The 22,530-nt window shown below is 46.1% G+C and overlaps 1 protein-coding gene across 2 annotated transcripts in view; it reads left to right on the top strand.

Annotated features, from left to right (window-relative positions):
* Positions 1 to 22,530, top strand: part of TRAF1 (TNF receptor associated factor 1) — a 57,584-nt gene that overhangs the window by 5,127 nt on the left and 29,927 nt on the right. The window contains exons 3-5 of one of the 2 annotated variants that reach the window (XM_077284842.1): positions 3,034 to 3,132; positions 4,336 to 4,407; positions 4,523 to 4,579. In XM_077284842.1, the coding sequence (XP_077140957.1) occupies positions 3,034 to 3,132; positions 4,336 to 4,407; positions 4,523 to 4,579 (228 nt within the window). The remainder of the gene's footprint in view (positions 1 to 3,033; positions 3,133 to 4,335; positions 4,408 to 4,522; positions 4,580 to 22,530) is intronic. The other variant, XM_077284843.1, reaches the window with a different exon arrangement.

Raw genomic sequence — 22,530 nt, 5'->3', positions numbered from 1 at the left:
GTGTTGGGGTTAGGGTTGGGATTAGGGGTGTGTTGGGGTTAGTGTTGGAGTGAGGGGTTACCACTGTTTAGGCACATCAGGGGGTCTCCAAACGTGACATGGCGCCACCATTGATTCCAGCCAATCTTGCGTGTAAAAAGTCAAATGGTGCTCTCTCCCTTCCGAGCCCCGACGTGTGCCCAAACAGTGGTTTACCCCCACATATGGGGTACCAGCGTACTCAGGAGAAACTGGAAAACAACTTTTGGGGTCCAATTTCTCCTGTAACCCTTGGGAAAATAAAAAATTGCAGGCTAAAAAATTATTTTTGAGGAAAGAAAAATTATTTTTTATTTTCACGGCTCTGCGTTATAAACTTCTGTGAAGCACTTGGGGGTTCTAAGTGCTCACTACACATCTAGATAAGTTCCTTTGGGGGTCTAGTTTCCAAAATGGGGTCACTTGTGTGTGGTTTCTACTGTTTAGGCACATCAGGGGCTCTGCAAACGCAACGTGACCCCCGCAGAGCATTCCATCAAAGTCTGCATTTCAAAAAGTAGCTACTTCCCTTTCCGAACCCCAATGTGTGCCCAAACAGTGGTTTACCCCCACATATGGGGTATCAGCGTACTCAGGAGAAACTGGACAACAACTTTCGGGGTCAAATTTCTCCTGTTACCCTTGGGAATATAAAAAATTGCGGGCTAAAAAATCATTTTTGAGAAAAGAAAAATTATTTTTTATTTTCATGGCTCTGCGTTATTAACGTCTATGAAGCACTTGGGGGTTCAAAGTGCTCACCACACATCTAGATTAGTTCCTTTGGGGGGTCTAGTTTCCAAAATGGGGTCACTTGTGGGGAGTTTCTACTGTTTAGGCACATCAGGGGCTCTGCAAACGCAACGTGACGCCCGCAGAGCATTCCATCAAAGTCTGCATTTCAAAATGTCACTACTTCCCTTCCGAACCCCGGCGTGTGCCCGAACAGTGGTTTACCCCCACATATGGGGTATCAGCGTACTCAGGAGAAACTGGACAACAACTTTTGGGGTCAAATTTCTCCTGTTACCCTTGGGAAAATAAAAAATTGCGGGCTAAAAATCATTTTTTGAGAAAAGAAAAATTATTTTTTATTTTCATGGCTCTGCGTTATAAACTTCTATGAAGCACTTTGGGGTTCAAAGTGCTCACCACACATCTAGATAAGTTCCTTGGGGGGTCTAGTTTCCAAAATGGGGTCACTTGTAGGGGAGCTCCAATGTTTAGGCACACAGGTGCTGTCCAAACGCGACATGGTGTCCGCTAATGATTGGAGCTAATTTTCCATTCAAAAAGCCAAATGGCGCTCCTTCCCTTCCGAGCCTTGCCGTGCACCCAAACAGTGGTTTACCCCCACATATGAGGTATCGGTGTACTCAGGAGAAATTGCCCAACAAATTTTAGGATCCATTTTATCCTGTTGCCCATGTGAAAATGAAAAAATTGAGGCTAAAAGAAATTTTTTGTGAAAAAAAAGTACTTTTTCATTTTTACGGATCAATTTGTGAAGCACCTGGGGGTTTAAAGTGCTCACTATGCATCTAGATAAGTTCCTTGGGGCGTCTAGTTTCCAAAATGGGGTCACTTGTGGGGGAGCTCCAATGTTTAGGCACACGGGGGCTCTCCAAACGCAACATGGTGTCCGCTAAAGATTGGAGCCAATTTTTCATTCAAAAAGTCAAATGGCGCTCCTTCGCTTCCGAGCCCTGCCGTGCCCCCAAACAGTGGTTTACCCCCACATATGAGGTATCAGCGTACTCAGGACAAATTGGACAACAACTTTTGTTGTCCAGTTTCTCCTTTTACCCTTGGGAAAATAAAAAAATTGTTGCTAAAAGATCATTTTTGTGACTAAAAAGTTAAATGTTCACTTTTTCCTTCCATGTTGCTTCTGCTGCTGTGAAACACCTGAAGGGTTAATAAACTTCTTGAATGTGGTTTTGAGCACCTTGAGGGGTGAAGTTTTTAGAATGGTGTCACTTTTGGGTATTTTCAGCCATATAGAACCCTCAAACTGACTTCAAATGTGAGGTGGTCCCTAAAAAAAATGGTTTTGTAAATTTTGTTGTAAAAATGAGAAATCACTGGTCAATTTTTAACCCTTATAACTTCCTAGCAAAAAAAAATTTTGTTTCCAAAATTGTGCTGATGTAAAGTAGACATGTGGAAAATGTTATTTATTAACTATTTTGTGTTACATAACGCTCTGGTTTAACAGAATAAAAATTCAAAATGTGAAAATTGCAAAATTTTCTAAATTTTCGCCAAATTTCCGTTTTTTTCACAAATAAACGCAGAAATTATCGACCTAAATTTACCACTAACATGAAGCCCAATATGTCACGAAAAAACAGTCTCAGAACCGCTAGGATCCGTTGAAGCGTTCCGGAGTTATTACCTCATAAAGGGACACTGGTCAGAATTGCAAAAAACGGCCAGGTCATTAAGGTCAAAATAGGCTGGGTCATGAAGGGGTTAAAAAGATTTGGATGGTGCAAACACTGATCGTGGCTGATGCAGCAGCTGCTGGATTGTCACCTGTATGGGGGGATGATATTCTCATATATCTCAGGTCAGTTAAAAGACGTATTAGCGGTCATTAAGGGGTTAAATGTGCACTTTTGCTTTTTACTTATTTGGTTACAGCAGGGTTTTTGCTCATTTTGTCTCTTGTAGGTTTTGTGTGATTTGTGGCCAATATGGATATGTGTTTGTGTGCTGCATGTATAACAACTTAATCCAAGCTCAATTTTTGTCTTTTTTCATTGTGTTAGTATATCAAATAAAATCCCCCCAAAATATATTTATGTTTTAACATGGAAATACTTTTTCCAAGTCACTAATTCCAGAGAGGAGGGGAGTAGAGCAAAGCTAACCAGGTCTGGCTCCCTGCATCAGGTGTCCTCCACATTCCTCTGCTCTGGAGGATTCCAACAACCGATCATGTGATGCAGGGATGAGGACGGCGGCGTCCCGAGTCACGAACTCACCAACATTTGATTGTTTCTATTCTAGGCTTTCAGTGACATGGCCATCAATAAAGAAATCTCAGAACTAAAAGTCCACTGCGAGATACCGGGGTGCAACTGGAGCGGGGTCCTCAGAGACTATGAGGCAAGTATAAAATATCCATAACCAGAGATCAACAGTGATATCACTGAGAATGCCTCCTATCCATCACTAGAGATCAGCGGTGACATCACTGAGAATGCCTCCTATCCATCACTAGAGATCAGCGGTGACATCACTGAGAATGCCTCCTATCCATCACTAGAGATCAGCGGTGACATCACTGAGAATACCTCCTATCCATCACTAGAGATCAGCGGTGACATCACTGAGAATGCCGCCTATCCATCACTAGAGATCAGCGGTGACATCACTGAGAATGCCACCTATCCATCACTAGAGATCAGCGGTGACATCACTGAGAATGCCGCCTATCACTAGAGATCAGCGGTGACATCACTAAGAATGCCGCCTATCACTAGAGATCAGCGGTGACATCACTGAGAATGCCTCCTATCCATCACTAGAGATCAGCGGTGACATCACTGAGAATGCCTCCTATCCATCACTAGAGATCAGCGATCACATCACTGAGAATGCCGCCTTTCCATCACTAGAGATCAGCGGTGACATCACTAAGAATGCCGCCTATCACTAGAGATCAGCGGTGACATCACTGAGAATGCCTCCTATCCATCACTAGAGATCAGTGGTGACATCACTGAGAATGCCTCCTATCCATCACTAGAGATCAGCGGTGACATCACTGAGAGTGCCACCTATCCATCACCAGAGATCAGCGGTGACATCACTGAGAATGCCTCCTATCCATCACTAGAGATCAGCGGTGACATCACTGAGAATGCCGCCTATCCATCACTAGAGATCAGCGGTGACATCACTGAGAATGTCTCCTATCCATCACTAGAGATCAGCGGTGACATCACTGAGTATGTATACTCATCATCCGCTTTCTGTCGCAGGATCACCAGAGTGTCTGTGATTTCACGGAGATTCACTGTCACACCCGCTGTGGGGAAACTGTTCAGAGGAAGTTTCTGGCCGGGCACTTGAACCACGAATGCCAATGCAGGACTTCTGTGTGTCCACGATGCTCCCAGAGGATCCAAAAAAACCAGGGCCAAGTAAGACATGAACCACTAGACACTGTATAACTATAAATCCTATCATGCCCCAGGTCAGAACACTACGGGAGCAGTATAGTGAAATCAGAGTGAGAGCGTGGGCAGTCACCCGCTGTGCTGTAACGTGCAGCTTCCCTCATGTTGTTTTTCTGTTTCTTTTCAGAAACACAATTGTGAGAAGACTTTCTCCAAGGATCCAGGTTCCAGAAAATTAGATATTCAAGATAAAGGCAAAGTAAGGAAATCTCTGGTCTAGAAAGGTTTAACACTCAAAGTGATGTAATTGTGGGGACCCCTTAGCCCCAATATATATAACCTGCATGGATAAAATGATGTTGTTCTCCCTACAGCACAACCATAGCGGCCCAGCGGACTGTCCCTTTGCCCCTTTAGGATGCACTTACAGAGTAAGTAAAAAAGGAGCCTCTGTGCTGCTAATATCAGCAGCGGAGGACCAAAATGGACGAGTGAGCTAATTTTATAGAGGTCATTAACATAGTGGAAGGAGCAGCCCCCAGCAGCACAAGGCATCTCAGGAGATAGTGTGCTATACTTGTGGAAAACTAAAAGTTCTGAAGACGGCTCATTCCACTATGTAACCCCCAGTCTGTACGCTTTAACAAGATTTACTACAATCCTATCCTTAAATGCTCTGTATTGTTGGGTGCTCTGTGAATTCTTATTAGTACACTTTACCAGAGACGTTTCCTAATAACTGGGATTGATATGACAACATTATACCTATACACACAGCCACCATTAGAGGGAGCTCACCACACAAATGTGTATGCACAGTCACCACCAGAGGGAGCTTATCACATACAAATGTGCGTGTGTATGCACAGTCACCACCAGAGGGAGCTTATCACATACAAATGTGTGTGTATGCACAGTCAACACTAGAGGGAACTCATCACATAGAAATACGGTGTAAACACAGTCACCGTCAGAGAGAGCTCATCACACACAAATGTGCGTGTGTATATGCAGTGTGACAAAGTCACTGGTAAGGTGCTGGAGGGGAGATACAGTATGTTTAACTACGGTTAATGGCTTCAGTGAGATAAAACCAAGATGTTTTCCTTCAGCACATAAAGTGCTGCAAGGGGTTAACAGCCAATTTGTTTAACCCCTTCACCCCCGGAGCTTTTTCCGTTTTTCCGTTTTTCGCTCCCCTCCTTCCCAGAGCCATAACTTTTTTATTTTTCCGTCAATTTGGCCATGTGAGGGCTTATTTTTTGCGGGACGAGTTGTACTTTTGAACGACATTATTGGTTTTAGCATGTCGTGTACTAGAAAACGGGAAAAAAATTCCAAGTGCAGTGAAATTGCAAAAAAAGTGCAATCCCACACTTGTTTTTTGCTTGCCTATTTTGCTAGGTTCACTAAATGCTAAAACTGACCTGCCATTATGATTCTCCAGGTCACTACGAGTTCATAGACACCTAACATGACTAGGTTATTTTTCACCTAAGTGGTGAAAAAAAATTCCAAACTTTGCAAAAAACAAAACAAAACAAAATTGCGCCATTTTCCGATACTCGTAGCGTCTCCATTTTTCGTGATCTGGGGTCAGGTGAGGGCTTATTTTTTGCGTGCCGAGCTGGCGTTTTTAATGATAGCATTTTGGTGTAGATACGTTCTTTTGATCGCCCGTTATTGCATTTTAATGCAATGTCGTGGTGACCAAAAAAACGTAAATCTGGCGTTTCGAATTTTTTTCTCATTACGCCATTTAGCGATCAGGTTAATGCTTTTTTTTTATTGATAGATTGGGCGATTCTGAACGCGGCGATACCAAATATGTGTAGGTTGGGTTTTTTTTTTATTGATTTATTTTGATTGGGGCGAAAGGGGGGTGATTTAAACTTTTATATTTTTTTTATTTTTTTCACATTTTTAAAAACTTTTTTTTTTTTACTTTTGCCATGCTTCTATAGCCTCATGGGAGGCTAGAAGCAGGCACAGCCCGATCGGCTCTGCTATGCAGCAGTGATCATAAGATCGCTGCTACACAGCAGATTTGCAGGTGTGCTGTGAGCGCCGACCACAGGGGGGCGCTCACAGCCACCGGCAATCAGTAACCATAGAGGTCTCAAGGACCTCTATGGTTACAATGGAGGAGCATCGCCGACCCCCGATCATGTGACGGGGGTCGGCGATGCGCTCATATCCGGCCGCACGGCCGGATGCGGTAGTTAAATGCCGCTGTCTGCGTTTGACAGCGGCATTTAATTAGTTAATAGCGGCGGGTGATCGCGATTTCACCCGCCGCTATTGCGCGCACATGTCAGCTGTAAAAAACAGCTGACATGTCGCGACTTTGATGTGCGCTCACCGCCGGAGCGCACATCAAAGCGGGGGTCCCGACATGTGACGTACTATTCCGTCACATGTCGGGAAGGGGTTACAAGGCTGATTTTTTTTGTGGACAACCATAGAGCGGTTAGGAGGTTGTCCACCTTATCTCCACCCCGAACTGTGGTCTGTGGCTTAAATAGTTGGCCTCCAGAGGCAGTGGGTGTTCAGTGTCTGGAGAGGAACACTCCAAAGAAGTTTGTGTATTTGTGAATAAACTTGAACCGAGGGTCTTGCTAACCCTGAGCAGGCTGATCCCCGCCACCATAAGGACTGTGCTTTGTGACACCACTTTGTTTTGTTATAGCTCAGAGGGCCGTATTTACTTTTTGCTTCAGCTTGGTTTATGCTGCACATAATAAACCAAGGAAGATCTTGAAGAGACAGTGTTCTTGTGTCTAAGGCTACTTTCACACTAGCGCCGTTTTGCCTACGTCGCAATGCGTCGTTTAGGAGAAAAAAAGCATCCTGCAAAGTTGTCTGCAGGATGCGTTTTTTCCCCATAGACTTACATTAGCGACGCATTGCGACGTATGGCCACACGTCGCATCCGTCGTGCGACGGATGCGTCGTGTTTTGGCGGACCGTCGGCACAAAAAAGTTCCATGTAACTTTTTTTGTGCGTCGAGTCCGCCATTTTCGACTGCGCATGCGCGGCCTAAACTCTGCCCCCTCCTCCCCGGAACTCACAAAGGGCAGCGGATGCGTTGTAAAACTGCATCCGCTGCCCACGTTGTGCTACATTTAGCACACTGTCCGTTGGTACGTCGGGCCGATGGTTTGCGACGGCCCGTAATGACGGACTAGTGTGAAAAGTAGCCTCACTCCGTGTACAGCTGAGTGAGCTGATCTACCACAGGTCACCGCCAGAGGGAGATCATCACACACAAATGTGAGTGTATAAGCAGTCACCGCTAGAGGGAGCTCCTCACACAAAATGTGCGCGTGTATACACAGTCACCCCCAGGGGGAGCTCATCACACACATGTGGTTGTGTGTACCTGTGGAAGCCCCTTATATTTTGATAACAGATGACGGGCCTGAGTGGGGACTTGCTTTTTTTGTGGATTGAGTTGAAGCTTTTGTTAGGAACATTTTACATAACTTTTGGGATCACATTTATCTGGCGCTTTACGCTGAGCACTTATATCGGGGCTTCCATCTAAATCTCTGAGCGATGCAATTCAGATGAAAGCCTTGAAGGATCCATTCACTATAAGGCAGAAGCACTCTGAACTCTGGCAAAACTGCGCTCGACGGCTCTTTTTTTGAACGCCTAAAAAGATGACTTTCATTGGATCATAGGCCACACAGTGTCCACAGTGCTTCCATCTGCCTCATTGTAGGGAATCTTCTGCCGGGGGTTCTGTCTGAATCACGTATTTCAGAGATTTACATGGAAACCCCAGTGTAAGCGCTCAACGCAGAATGCAGATAAATGTGCGCCGAGCCTTACTGCGATCTTTGGGAGGCAGAATGAGCAAATAAACAGCAGGTGAAGAATTGGTTTTATTTTTTAAGCCGTTCCACATGAGGTAGAAATGATTAGGCGACTTTATTCTTCGGGTTGGTGCCATTATAGCGATACCAGGTTCATATCAGGTTTTTATGTTTGGCTGCTGTCCCACACTAAAAGGTGCATTTTATTGCAAAAAAATAGATTTTGAACAATCATATTTTGAGAGCTATAATTTTTCTACATTTCAGCCGACAGTCATGTGAGGGCTTATTTTTTGCTTGATGAGTTGGAGTTTTTATTAGTATCATTTTAGGGCACATAAATTTTTTTTTATAGCTTTCTATTCTGATTTTTAGGAGGCAGAATAAAAAAAAAATCCTGAATGGCTGGTTTTTGAATGTTTTTTACCGTGTTCTAAAAGTGATAAGCTTTATTCTTTGAGTCTCTGATTACAGCGATATCACATTTAGGTCTTGTTTGTTTTGGTACTTTTACACAATAAAAACTCTTATAGAAAAATAATTAGTTTTTAATCGCTTTATTCTGAGAGCTATAACTTTATTTTTCCACTGATGGAGCTGTTTGGCGGCTAGTTTTTTTTGCGGGCCAAGATGACGTTTTCAGCAATGCCATTTTATTTACTTTTGTGTTTTTATTGCGCTTTATTCCACTTTTTGCTTGGCGGTATTATGAAAAAGCATAGTTTTTTTGCCATTTTTTTTTACGTCGTTCACTAAAGGGGTAAACTAGTGTGACAGTTTTATAGTTTGGTTGTTTTGGAGGCAGGAATGTCAAATCTGTGTACTTTGTTATATTATATTTAATGTGAAAACATATTTAATATATTTATTGGTATAATATCTTTTTATTTTTGTTCATGATTTTGTGATTTTTTAAAATATTTTTAAAAAAGTTTTAAAAACTTTTTTACCTTGTCCCAGGATAGGGCATCAACCTTCCCTGCCTTGATCTCATACTCTGCAATGCTTTTTGTGGCCACCTTTTAACCCGAGGTCACCATAGAGACCATCAGCACAATGCAATCGCGTTGTGCTGTTCTGAGCAGAGAGCAGCTACCTCCCTCTGTGATGCTGATCGATGTCGCTGGCAATACTGACAGCAGCATCAAAGGGGTTGAACGCCCACGATTGGTGTTACCACCAATCGTGGCGTTTCTGCAGGGTGTCTGCATGCACAGGATAAGTGGGAGCCATGCATAGGGATTCAAACGAAGAAAGGGGACACACCCATTCTAAATGATTGGCAAATGTAGAGAAAAAATGCCCTAGTTGAATATATTAAAAATAATATCTCGCTTCCTGTGGACGATCACCTAGAATAACTGAGAGGGGAAGCAATACACCCTCAGGGGCCACATGATAAAGACGCAAGGGGTTTCTCTTGGAGCTACCGAGAAAAAGGCTTGAGGAGACACCGGATGGGAATTTTGGGTTATCTGTTATTGGGAATAAGGGTCCTAATGGGTCAATTAGAATTCCCTTTATACTGGGAATGTGGACAGTTTTGAGTGTTTGCCTGAGACTAAATGGAATAGAGACTGACGAAAGACAAGACAAGACTCATAGGCCATACGTACCAACAGTTTAGATTCTCTGCAGTGCAGAATAGCTAAGATTCTTGCATGGGCGGACGCAAGATAGCATTTTAGGCAGTCCAGCAAACCTATACCCCCCAAATCCTTTGGAAGCACCAAAACAGTACTACAAATTCTTGGGCGTCCCACAGACCAAACAAATTGAATTTACGTTGGACCCTCATCCAGAAGGAGGATGGGATATATATCGGGATACTTTGTAGTAAATAAAAAAGTCTAGGCAACAGTCATTTTGAGGGTGTTATCCCGGCCAAAACAGGAGGACTCTCCACGGTTCCAGGAATTAAGATCCCCTTCCAAACTGGACAAAAATCTACCAAAGTTCAAGTCAAACAACTCTGATAAATCTGCCGAACTAAAGGTACCTTCACACGAAGCGACGCTGCAGCGATAGCGACAACGATGCCGATCGCTGCAGCGTCGCTGTTTGGTCGCTGGAGAACTGTCACACAGACCGCTCTCCAGCGACCAACGATGCCGAGATCCCCGGGTAACCAGGGTAAACATCGAGTTGCTAAGCACAGGGCCGCACTTAGTAACCCGATGTTTACCCTGGTTACCAGCGTAAAAGTAAAAATAACAAACAGTACATGCTCACCTGCGCGTCCCCCGGCGTCCGCTTCCTGTACTGTGTGAGCGCCGGCCCTAACAGCAGAGCGGTGACGTCACCGCTGTGCTTTTACTTTCACTTTACGGCGCTCAGTCAGAGCAGGAAGCGGACGGCAGGGGACGCGCGGTTACCAGCGTAAAACATCGCTGGTATCGTTGCTTTTGGTGTCAAACCTGACGATACACGCCGGTCTGACGACCAAATAAAGTTCTGAACTTTATTCAACGACCAGCGATATCACAGCAGGATCCAGATCGCTGCTGCGTGTCAAACACAACGATATCGCTAGCCAGGACGCTGCAACGTCACGGATCATTGTCGTTCTCGTTGTAAAGTCGTTTTGTGTGAAGGTACCTTAAGGGTGCTCAAGTAGTTAATATGATTATTTGAGGGCCATTTAAATGGAAAATTAGATTTCAGAATATTCACCATTTGCGAGGGTAGGGAAATATTCATGGCTTCATATATTTCGAGATTGATCTTAAAATTGGACCAACTACTAAAACGTGCCAGCTCAGACATCAGGAAAGGAAGCGAGGTATGTGGATTAGTTAAATAAATTAGCAGATCAACAGCAAATGCAGAACACATACTCTGAGCCCTCTATTTTGTTTCCCCGTATATCAGGATTAGCACGTATGGCCTCCATAAGATGCTCCATTATCAGGATATACAACACTGGGGAGAGGGGGCAGCCTTGTCAAGTACCATTCTTTATAGTAAAGGGGGCCGTTAATTTTTAGCTGGGCTGAGAGGGAGTGGTAGAGGGCTAAGATACAGGACCCAAACCGATGTGGCTCAGTGTAATAATTATATGGGTACTACGGAATCTGATAGCATGGGATAAAGCCAGTCTGAGAGCAAAGTTGCAACAAAAGATGTATTTACTCAAAAACAGAAATGTAAACAGAACTAACAGATATTTCTGCAATTGTAACGAGGTCCTCAGCTCTATGTAGAAAATCACAGCAAACAGAGTAGCGAACAAAACATAGTACAGATATTTCTGCAATTGTAACGAGGTCCTCAGCTCTATGTAGAAAATCACAGCAAACAGAGTAGCGAACAAAACATAGAACAGATATTCCTGCAATAGTAACGAGGTCCTCAGCTCTATATAGAAAATCACAGCAAACAGAGTAGCGGGGCGCGACCACTAATGTGAACCAGTCCAGCAAGGAAATGATCTGGAAATGCACACAGTACTTAACCCCTTTACCCCCAAGGGTGGTTTGCACGTTAATGACCGGGCCAATTTTTACATTTCTGACCACTGTCTCTTTATGAGGTTATAACTCCGAAACGCTTCAACGGATCTTGGCGATTCTGACTCTGTTTTCTCGTGACATATTGTACTTCATGGTAGTGGTAACATTTCTTCGATATAACTTGCAATTATTTGAGAAAAAAAACGGAAATTTGGCGAAAATGTTGAAAATTTCACAATTTTCAAATTTTTAATTTTTATTCTGTTAAACCAGAGAGTTATGTGACACAAAATAGTTAATAACATTTCCCACATGTCTACTTTACATCAGCACAATTTTGGAAACAAATGTTTTTTTTCTAGGAAGTTATAGGGGTTAAAAGTTGACCAGCAATTTCTCATTTTTACAACAAAATTTACAAAACCATTTTTTTTAGGGACCACCTCACATTTGAAGTCACTTTGAGGGGTCTATATGGCAGAAAATACCCAAAAGTGACACCATTCTGAAAACTGCACCACTCAAGGTGCTCAAAACCACATTCAAGAAGTTTATTAACCCTTCAGGTGTTTCACAGCAGCAGAAGCAACATGGAAGGAAAAAATTATCATTTTACTTTTTAGTCACAAAAATGATCTTTCAGCAATAATTTTTTTAATTTCCCAAGGGTAAAAAGAGAAAATGGACCTCAAAAGTTGTTGTCCAATTTGTCCTGAGTATGCTGATACCCCATATGTGGGGGGGAACCACTGTTTGGGCGCATGGCAGGGCTCAGAAGGAAAGGAGCGCCAATTGACATTTTCAATCTAAAATTGGCTGGAATTGAGATCGGACGCCATGTCGCGTTTGGCGAGCCCCTGATGTGCCTAAACAGTGGAGCTCCCCCCATTTTGGAAAGTAGACCCCCTAAGGAACTTATCTAGGTGTGTGTTGAGCACTTTTAACCCCCCAGTGCTTCACAGAAGTTTATAACGCCCGGGCGTGAAATAAAAAATCCTATTTTTTCCCACAAAAATGATCATTTAGTCCCCAATTTTTAATTTTCCCAAGTGTAACAGGAGAAATTGGACCCCAAAAGTTGTTGTCCAATTTGTCCTGAGTACGCGGATACCCCACATGTGGGAGAAAACTGCTGTTTGGGTACACTTCGGGGCTCGGAAGTGAAGTAGTGACATTTTGAAAAGCAGACTTTGATGGAATGGTACGCGGGCATCATGTTCTGTTTGCAGAGCCCCTGATGTGCCTAAACAGTAAAAAAAAAAAAACCCACAAGTGACATTTTGTAAACTAGACCCCCAATAAAATTACATAGATGTGCCCCCTTTTTGGAACTAATCTACTGTTTCCTGTAAAGTAAATTAGTAGTGCATGGAGGTGTGGTACAATTTGAAGCAATCCTTCATTCACAGGCCAGGTTTTTCGGGGCAGGTGTCGCATTGATAAATGGTGTCCTTGCGTATTCCCCTTTTGTAACACACTCGGCACCTTTTTTGCGACTTACCTCTTTTTCCAGTTTGCGGGACCTCCCCCGGGAAATGCTGACCTGGTACGATAGGAGCACCTTCAGTTCCGGAAGTACTGGTGCCCGCTCCTTCCCTCGTGCCAAATATTAGGGCCTTAACCACTACCTCCTGGAACTGAAGGTACGACGTATCAGTGTGGCGTGCACATCGTGACAGCAGGAAAGCGTTGAGCATTGCCATTTGTACGATGTTCACGGACAGCTTTTTGTACCACACCTTGGCCTTTCTCAAAGCACTGTACGGTTGGAGGAGTTGATCAGAGAGATCAATGCCCCCCATGTTTTTGTTGTACCCCAGTACACAGTCAGGTTTGCTGACCTGTGTAGAGGTACCCCTTACAGTGCTGAGGGCGCTGCCATCACCGTGTATGGTGGTCAAGAGGACATCCCTCTTGTCCTTGTACTAGACCACCAGCAGGTGGTCGCTACATTGGGCTCTGCTCTCACCTTTTCTGAGCATCTGCCCAAGTAACGTCTTTGGGAGGCCTCTCTGATTTTTGCGGACAGTACCGCAGGCTGCGGTACCTCGCGCAGAGAGGGATTTGTAGAGTGGGATGCTGGAATAAAAGTTATCAGTGTAGAGGTGATAACCTTTATCCAGCAGTGGGTGCACCAAATCCCACACAATTTTCCCACTCACTCCCAGGACAGGGGGACACTCAGGCGGATCAATCCTGGTGTCCTTCCCTTCGTAGACTCTAAAGCTGTAGGTGTACCCTGAGGTACTCTCACACAGCTTGTAGAGTTTGATTCCGTACCTGGCCCTCTTGCTGGGCAGGTATTGACGGAATCTGAGCCACCCCTTAAAATGAACCAAGGACTCATCCACGCAGATGTCCCTTTTGGGCACGTACACTTCACCAAACTTTTTGTTCGATGATCGGTCGAACTTTGAACAGACGGTCAAAGTCGGGGTCATCTCGTGCGGGACACTGTGCATTATCGGAATAATGCAGGAACTTATGGATGGCCTCAAAACGCGTTCGGACCATGACCATTCGAAACACTGGAGTGTTGTATAAAATATCAACAATATTGCCGAATTTCTGGCTTCTTCAGGAGCCCCATATGAAGCATCAGGCCCCAAAACTGCATCATTTCAACTGCGTCTACAGGAGACCAGTTAGAATATGGTGAACCGGTGTTTTGCTCCAAAAATTGACGAGCATACAAATTAGTTTGCTCCACCATGAGGTTAACAAAATCCTCAGAGAAAAAGACTTCATCTTCATGAATGATGGGCACTGCTTCTGTCCTGCGGCGTCTGCGTGGCGGTTCCGCAGGGCCGGAGGAGGAAGATGAGGAGTCGGAAGAGAATGAGGAAGAGGATGAGGAAGAATCAGAAAAATAAAGAAAAGTGGGATCCTCTCCCTCGCTATCAGTGTCGGAGGCAAGGAAAGAATATGCCTCCTCTGCTGAATAGCACTGTTGGGACGAACGGGACATTTTTTTGTGAGTATGGTGCTTGGGTGTACTTTATTGGTAACTATGTGTACGTGTGGGGGGGGGGGATAGTGTTTGGTGCAAACTATTCTGAAAAGAAAAAGCTAAAGGGAAAAAAAAGCAAGTGGGGAGAAAAAAATACCTGTGAAAGGAAAAGTCTAAAACAGCAGGCCCTAGCTCTGATAAGTGAACCGCGTCACATCAAGTTTCGGCGGCTGCTGGGTGTGCGAACGGGGATGTGAAAAAAAAAAATTGAAAAGGGAAGGCACAGATTAGACACGGCGGCTGGGTGAGCGCACGGGGATGGGAAAAAAGAAAAAAAAAAGAAAAGGGAAGGCACGGATTAGACGCGGCGGCTGGGGGAGCGCAAGGGGATGGGAAAAAAGAAAAAAAAAGGGAAGGCACGGATTAGACGCGGCGGCTGGGGGAGCGCAAGGGGATGGGAAAAAAGAAAAAAAAAAGAAAAGGGAAGGCACGGATTAGACGCGGCGGCTGGTGGAGCGCACGGGGATGGGTCAAAAAAAGAAAAGGGAAGGCACGGATTAGACGCGGTGGCTGGGGGAGCGCAAGGGGATGGGGAAAAAAAAGTGAGCACGAGTGTTGATAGGTGAACTGCGTCACCAATCAATGCTCGGCGGAACTAAGGGGGTGAAAAAAAAAGCGAGCACGAGTGTTGATAGGTGAACTGCGTCACCAATCAACGCTCAGCGGCTGCTAAATTTGGGCACGGATATGGCGCAAGGTGGGGGTGGAGGGGGGGATGAAGAGAGATCGGGCCAGGATCGGGGATCAACACTTACGGTTGAAGTCTCTCTTCTTTCTTCTCTCTTCTTTCTTCTGTCTTTCTTTTTTCTTTAGCAAGAATTGTGGTGTCACAGGCTACTGTGGCACCACAAGTCTCAGCACAGGAGGGGATCTCTCGGCGTGACCGCTCTGAAGGAATCCTCACCAAGTGTGAGGATTCCTTCAGAGCAGTTAGACAGGTCAGGGGCAGATGAGACAGGTCACAGAGCGGTCACACCGCTGCTGTGACCTGTGATTGGTGGGATCGATTATCACATCGATCCCACCAATTAGAGGAGGCCCTGGTGACGCCGGTGTTGCTAGGCACCAGCCTATGATCGGAGCTCACAGCTCCGATCATAGGCAGATCACCGGCAGGTGACCAGCAGGTGACCGGCAGGTCACCATCAGGGCACAGCACGGTCACACCGCCGCTGTGCCCTGTGAATGGCGCGATCGACGATCACATCGATCACGCCATTCAGTAGCTGCAGGCTCCGGAGTATCATCAGCAGGCAGGGCACATCAGGCAGGCTCCGGAGCAGGAAGTTGCAGGCAGGGCACAGCGTGGTAACACCGCCGCTGTGCCCTGCGATTGGCGCGATCGATGTGATCGCCGATCGCGCCAATCCAGGGGGTTTTGGCCGATGCCTGGCATTGCCAGGCACCGGCCTAGGATCGAGTACATCGGTACTCGATCCTAGCCTGGGACCTCACTGTTTCAGCCAACCTGATTGGCTGAAACAATGAGAAAGGCTGCGATTGGCTGTTCAGAATTGAGCAGCCAATCACAGCGATCGGGGGGGGCGGAGACAGGCCCTAGGATGCCGACACCATCTTCCTCCAGGTAAACAAAAAAAAAAAAATGAAAACCAGCTCACCTGCTAGGCATGTGTTGTGGGGAAGCCCGGATAACGTGCAGTCATCACGTGGAGCAATAGGGCAAAACAGGAGAAAAGTCGTAGTTACTCACCGATAACGGTGTTTCTCAGAGCCCATGACAGCACTACCAGAGAGAGGGGATCCGCCCTTCAGGGACAGGAAACCTACAGGATAAAAGGGCGGTACCTCTCCCCTGCATCAGTTTTGTTTACAGAGCATCGGAGGTCCTCCAGGTTAGTCACAACAACAAAAAAATATACAATTTAACGTATCTCTTAGCAAGTAAACACCGTGTCTATATGGAAACCACTTCACACAAAATAATGTGCTCACCGCACACGTGATGAGGGGGGGAATAAGCAGGTGCTGTCATGGGCTCTGAGAAACACCGTTATCGGTGAGTAACTACGACTTTCTCAGTCGCCCATGACAGCACTACCAGAGAGAATTTCAGAGATATTGCTTAGGGAGGGACCACAGCCTGTAGAACCCTTCTTCCGAATGTCAGGTCAGATGAAGAGGCTAGGTCTAAGCGGTAGTGTCTGAAAAAGGTTGAAGGTGATGACCAGGTGGCCGCTTTACAGATTTGATCTAATGGTACCTCCGACCTTTCGGCCCAGGAGGTCGCCATAGCCCTCGTAGAGTGGGCCTTTAGTCCCTCTGGAACAGCGTTTCCGGTGGATGAGTACGCCAAGGCTATTGCGTCTGTCACCCATCGAGCAATAGTGCCTTTAGAAGCTTTGAGTCCTTTTCTGGGCCCCTGGAAGCAGATAAAAAGAGACCCTTCCTTCCTATGCTGCTGGGTGATCCTAAGGTATTGGGCTAGACATCTTTTCACATCTAGTGTGTGGAATTTTTCTTCCTTCTTATTCCTAGGGTCTGGACAAAAAGAAGGAAGTATTATTTCCTGGGATCTATGGAATGAGGATGCAACTTTTGGCAAATAGGCAGGGTCTGTTTTTAGTATAACTCTATCATCCAGGATTTGTGTAAATGGAGGGTTTGCAGATAGGGCTTGGAGGTCACTTATTCTACGGGCCGAAGTCAGGGCTATTAGGAGGGCCGTTTTAAGTGAAAGAATCTTAAGAGGAAGTGATTCTAAGGGCTCGAACGGGGATTCTGTTAGGGCTGACAATACTAAATTCAAATCCCAAGATGGTAACCTCCGTGTAGTTACAGGTTTAGACCTTGCAGCTGCTGTGACGAACCGTACTACGCAAGGGTTGGCGGCTATGTTTTCACAGTATAGGGCTCCCAGAGCTGCTATTTGTACCTTTAATGTACTTACTGAAAGGCCTAGGTCTAACCCTTTTTGTAAAAACTCTAGTATTTCAGTGATTGGGACCCCGTCCTGCAATCTTACCCCCGAGGATGATAGGAATTTTTTCCAGGTTTTACCGTAAATTTTTGTAGTTACAGGTTTTCTACTTTTCATTAGAGTGGACACTAGTTTGTCAGAAAACCCTCTTTCCCTCAATAGTGACCTCTCAAATACCATGCTGTCAGATGTAAATTCTCTGACTGGGGGTGGAACACCGGTCCCTGAGACAGGAGGTCCGGAAGATCCGGAAGGACCCAGGGATCGGTGATTGATAGCATCCTCAGCCATGAGAACCAGGCTCTCCTGGGCCAGAAGGGGGCTATTAGGATGAGTCTGGATCTGTCCTGCCTGACCTTCCGCAGGACTGCTGGAATGAGAATGGTGGGGGGAAACGCATATGCCAGTGTTTGTGTCCAGGGAATTGTGAACGCATCCACAGCCTGGGGGTTCCCCCTGGAGTCCAGGGAGCAGAAGGCTTCCACCTTCCTGTTGTGAGAGTTGGCAAAGAGGTCTATCACGGGGACTCCCCATAGATCTGTGATTTTGTTGAAAATCCCCTGATTTAGAGACCACTCTCCCTGCCTTATTTGGGTACGACTTAAGAAGTCCGCTTTCTGGTTTTCTACCCCCTTTATGTGTAGGGCCGATAGGGAAAGAAAATTGTTTTGAACCAGGCTGAAAATTTCGGAGGTGGTCCTCATTAATGTTTGAGATCTGGTTCCCCCCTGGTGGTTTAGGTAAGCTACCACTACTCTGTTGTCCGAGAATACTCGGACATGGTGACCTTGTAGCTCGTTTAGGAAATACAGTAAGGCATGGTTTACCGCTCTCAGTTCTTTTTGATTTGAGGAAGACACCAGCTCCTGATTTGTCCATAGCCCCTGAGCGATTCTGTTGCCCAGGTGAGCCCCCCACCCTGCGGGACTCGCATCTGTAGTGAGTATCTGAGATGTCTCTATCACCCAGGGAACTCCCTTTGACAAGTTGTTGAGATTTAACCACCAGGCTAGGGTACGAATAGCAGGCAAACCTAGAGTCATGCGACCTTCTAACCACCCTCCCAGCAGTCTTTGGTTTTTTAAGACATCCCACTGGAGGGGTCTTGTGTGGAGCTGCGCTCACTGAACTGCTGGAAGGCAAGCAGAGAGGGACCCCAGTAGTGACATCGCCTTCCTTAGGGTCATGGTAGGGTTCGCACGTGCTTTTGACACTAAGTGAATTATTTTGTTTTTTCTCGTGTGGAAGGAGACACATCTGGGAATTTGAGTCTAAGATGAGACCCAAAAATTCTTGAACCCTGGCTGGTTCCAGCTTCGACTTCTGGAGGTTCACTAGCCACCCCAATTTTTTCAAAACGTCTATGACTCTGTCGCGTTGTTGGCAGCAGAGTTCGGCCGAATTGCTCACGATCAAAAAGTCGTCTAGATATGGAATAATCAAGACATTTTCCTCCCTCAGATGCGCCATCATCTCTGCTATCAGCTTGGTGAAGACGCGAGGGGCAATTGATATACCAAATGGGAGAGCCTTGTATTGGTATTCCTTTGTCTGTCCTTTCATGACTACCGCTTGTCTGAGGAATTGCTGAGAAGTCTTGTGGATGGGAACGTGATAATATGCATCGCTGAGATCTAGAACTATCATAAAACAGTTTGGAAACAGATTTTTTATTGTTGACTTTATTGACTCCATTTTGAACCTCTGATTTTTTACATAGGTATTCAACTTCCGTAAGTTTATTATGGTTCGGAAGGTTCCGTCTGGTTTGGGCACCAGAAACAATGGAGAATAAAATCCCTTTCCCCTCTCCAGAGGGGGGACTTCTTGGATGACAGATTTGTTTAGTAGTTTTATGATTTCTAGCTCCAGGGCTTCTTGCTGTAGGGGAGACGACCTCAACGGTGTTACCACATAGTTCCTTGGGGGTAAAGATAGAAAGTTTATGTGAAGCCCATCTCGTATTAGATTTATAATCCAAGAGCTGGACGAAATTTTCTCCCAGGCCGGAAGGAATTGAGATAATCTCCCTCCCACCCTGGGAGAGATGTCACTTGGAGGGGGGTTTTTTATCGCGAGGGGAGTTACCAAAAAGGAACCCTCTATCCTTCCTTCTCCCGTCGTCCCATCGGGTTTGATCTCTTGGTGGTCTCCTTTTAAAAAATTTCCTGTTCCGAAAGGGCCGCTTATTATATGTTGGGGCGAGGACAGGAAACCCTTTCTTTTTATCACCCGCTTTTTGCAGGATATCATCCAGAGTTTCTCCGAAGAGGAATTTGCCCTCACACGGAATGGAACAAAGTTTCTGTTTAGTTTGCAAGTCCCCTGGCCAGGTTTTCAGCCACAAGGTTCTACGTGCTGCATTTGAAAGGGCTGCGGATTTAGATGATAGTTTAATTGAGTCGGCCGAAGAATCCGCCAGAAACGCCGCAGCTCCCCTAATCATAGGGATAGACTCTAAGATTTTATTTCTCGGGACCCCATCTCTGAGCTGTTTTTCTAGGTTATCAACCCAGATCATTAGAGACCGTGACGTGCAAGCTGCCGCTATGGTAGGTCTTAGGCATCCTCCTGCTGACTCCCAGGCCCCTTTGAGAAAGGTATCTGCCCTCTTATCGAGAGGGTCTTTCAGGGTTCCCATGTCCTCGAACGGTAGGGCAAACTTTTTTGAGGCTTTAGCCACCGCAACATCTAGTTTGGGGGCTTTATCCCATGTAGCAGAAGCCTCATCTTCAAAGGGGTATTTCCTTTTAATAGAGGGGACCGATGCGTTTTTCCTTTCCGGTTTCTCCCACTCCTTTTTAATTAATGCCTGTATATTCTCGTTAAGGGGGAATACTTTACGCTTCCTTTGAGATAGTCCCCCAAACATAATGTCCTGAACGGTTTTGTCAGGACGGGGGTCCAGAACCCCCATTGTAGATCTTATCGCCTTAACAAGGCCATCGACCTCCTCTAGGGGGAAACAATGACGACCTCCACTCTCGTTATCCGAAGAAGAGGATGAGGAGTCATGCGTATCTGAGCTCTTACTCCCGGAATAGGAAGGGTCAGAATCCGCAGGGGAAATAGGTTGTTTTTTAGTAGCCTTCCCACTTTTAAAGGAGCTAAGCGCAGTCTCAACTTCCGATTTAATTACGGACCGTAATTCGGAAGCAAAGTTTGGGGTCTCCTCACAGAGGACTCATTCTATACAAGACCCACATAGCTTTTTGTCCCACGTCTGTGACAAAGCTGTTTCACATAGGGGGCAGGTTCTATGCTTCATCTTCCCCATTCTCTTCCTTGCCTAGGATAGATAGAGAAGGGGAACCCTAGTTACAAAAGGTGAACTTTCACGAAGATCACTCACCACTCTGACGCAGCCACAGGTACCAGTTCTGGAGGAGGAGGGGTCGTCTGAGAAGCATCCGTGGGAGGCAGCTGATTTACCACACTGGAGCTTTTACTGCGCTGAGTGGAACGGCTATCAGACCGAGAGCTTCGATTGCCTGCCGAAATCCGTTTTTCCTGAACGTCCAATTTCTGCCGACGGCGCTGTTGTTGCTGCTGCTGCGGCGGTGGTGGCAGCGGCGGATGGAGCTGCTGGTCGCTGTCCTCGATGGTATTACCGTGGAACAGCCTGCAGCCAGGAGCCTCCGTCGCCTTCTCCATATAAGCGCTATTAACCCCCTTCACCTGTGGCTGCCGAAAGAGGAAGCGTCCATTTTTCTTTTTTTTTTTCTTTTTCCTTCTTACTGCGCATGCCCGCAGCCAGCAACCCGGAAATGGGGTATTCCGGTTCCGGGGCAGCGCCATCTTGGTGCAGTCACTCACAGCGTCGCCCCTGAACCGGAAGTTCCACTACTACTTCCGGTGCGGCGCCATCTTGGATTTCGGCGTTTCTCACAGCAGCATGAAGCCCCAGGCTCCCATCAGAGCGGCGGCTGCGCTTCCCCCCGCACACACTACCAGACCCCTCAGTCGGAGCTGTGGCGGCTTCGGATACCGGACCAGCCGTGGCAGGGGCGTCCCCGCCGCCAGAAGTCGGACTGGCCGGCCCCGGTCCTCGTCGGTCAGTTCTTCACGCAGGTACCGTCCAAGGAGGTTCCCCGTCAGGGACAGGAAACCAAACTGATGCAGGGGAGAGGTACCGCCCTTTTATCCTGTAGGTTTCCTGTCCCTGAAGGGCGGATCCCCTCTCTCTGGTAGTGCTGTCATGGGCGAAGCATTGAAAAAGAACATACTGTTCGAAACGCGTAGCCTGCTGCTATACATTCTCCTGTGAACCATGTTTTTGGACTTTGCATTTTATCTTCAATAAATTTGATTATCTTTGGAAGCTGGATTTTTCTCCTGTTTTGCCCTATTCCTCCAGGTAAGATGGCGACGGAATTTTAATGTGATCACATTAAAGGGCATGACGTACTATTCCATCCTTGGGAAGTAGGGCCCACCCCACATGGACGGAATAGTACGTCTAATGACAGAAAGGGTTAAATGATGAAGTCCAGCAAAACTTGCTCACACGTGTGCAAGTACTTGTTAGTAGGAGTCCAATTGTTCACAGATGATGCGTCATGTGAATGACATCCTGGAAAAGAGAGGACGAGGGGAGAAAGAGGGAGAGCGCCATCTAAGCGTAGTAGATGAGATCTTTCTTGGAGAGAAAGGCACAGCTTAGATCTTGCTCACCTGGTGTGGTTGTGCAGAGAGGCACAACACTGGGAAAAGTTTTGTAAACAAAGGAAATCCTTCCACTGGTGCGCAGCCCGTTGCAGCAGTTCCAGAGGAGAGAGGTAGCTGAATGGGGTGAGGCAGACCACCGAGTAGTGAGCAGCAGAAGCAGGGAGTTAACCAGCAAACAGGCAGATACTCAAGAGCCAGCAGCACAAAAAGCCGGATTACTCACCGGTAATGCTCTTTTAATGAGTCCACGACAGCACCCCACATGAGAGAGAGGGATCCGCCCCATAGGAACAGGAAACCTACAGAATAAAAGGAGGCGGTCCCCTCTCCTCCTCAGTTTAGTTTACAGAGTACAAAAAGGGAACCGCAAAAGCTTTAGTATCAATTCTTATTCAGCAACATAAATATCTTAAACTCTATACAACCATTATTTGTGAATTTAAAAGGAAGAGCTGTGCATAACTTAGGGAGGGTAGTAAATGGGTGCTGTCG

Source organism: Ranitomeya variabilis, chromosome 2 (genome assembly GCF_051348905.1).
Source record: "Ranitomeya variabilis isolate aRanVar5 chromosome 2, aRanVar5.hap1, whole genome shotgun sequence".
NCBI lineage: Eukaryota > Metazoa > Chordata > Amphibia > Anura > Dendrobatidae > Ranitomeya > Ranitomeya variabilis.
Note: the sequence above shows the minus strand (reverse complement) of the source record. Positions and strands in the feature narration are given on the sequence as shown.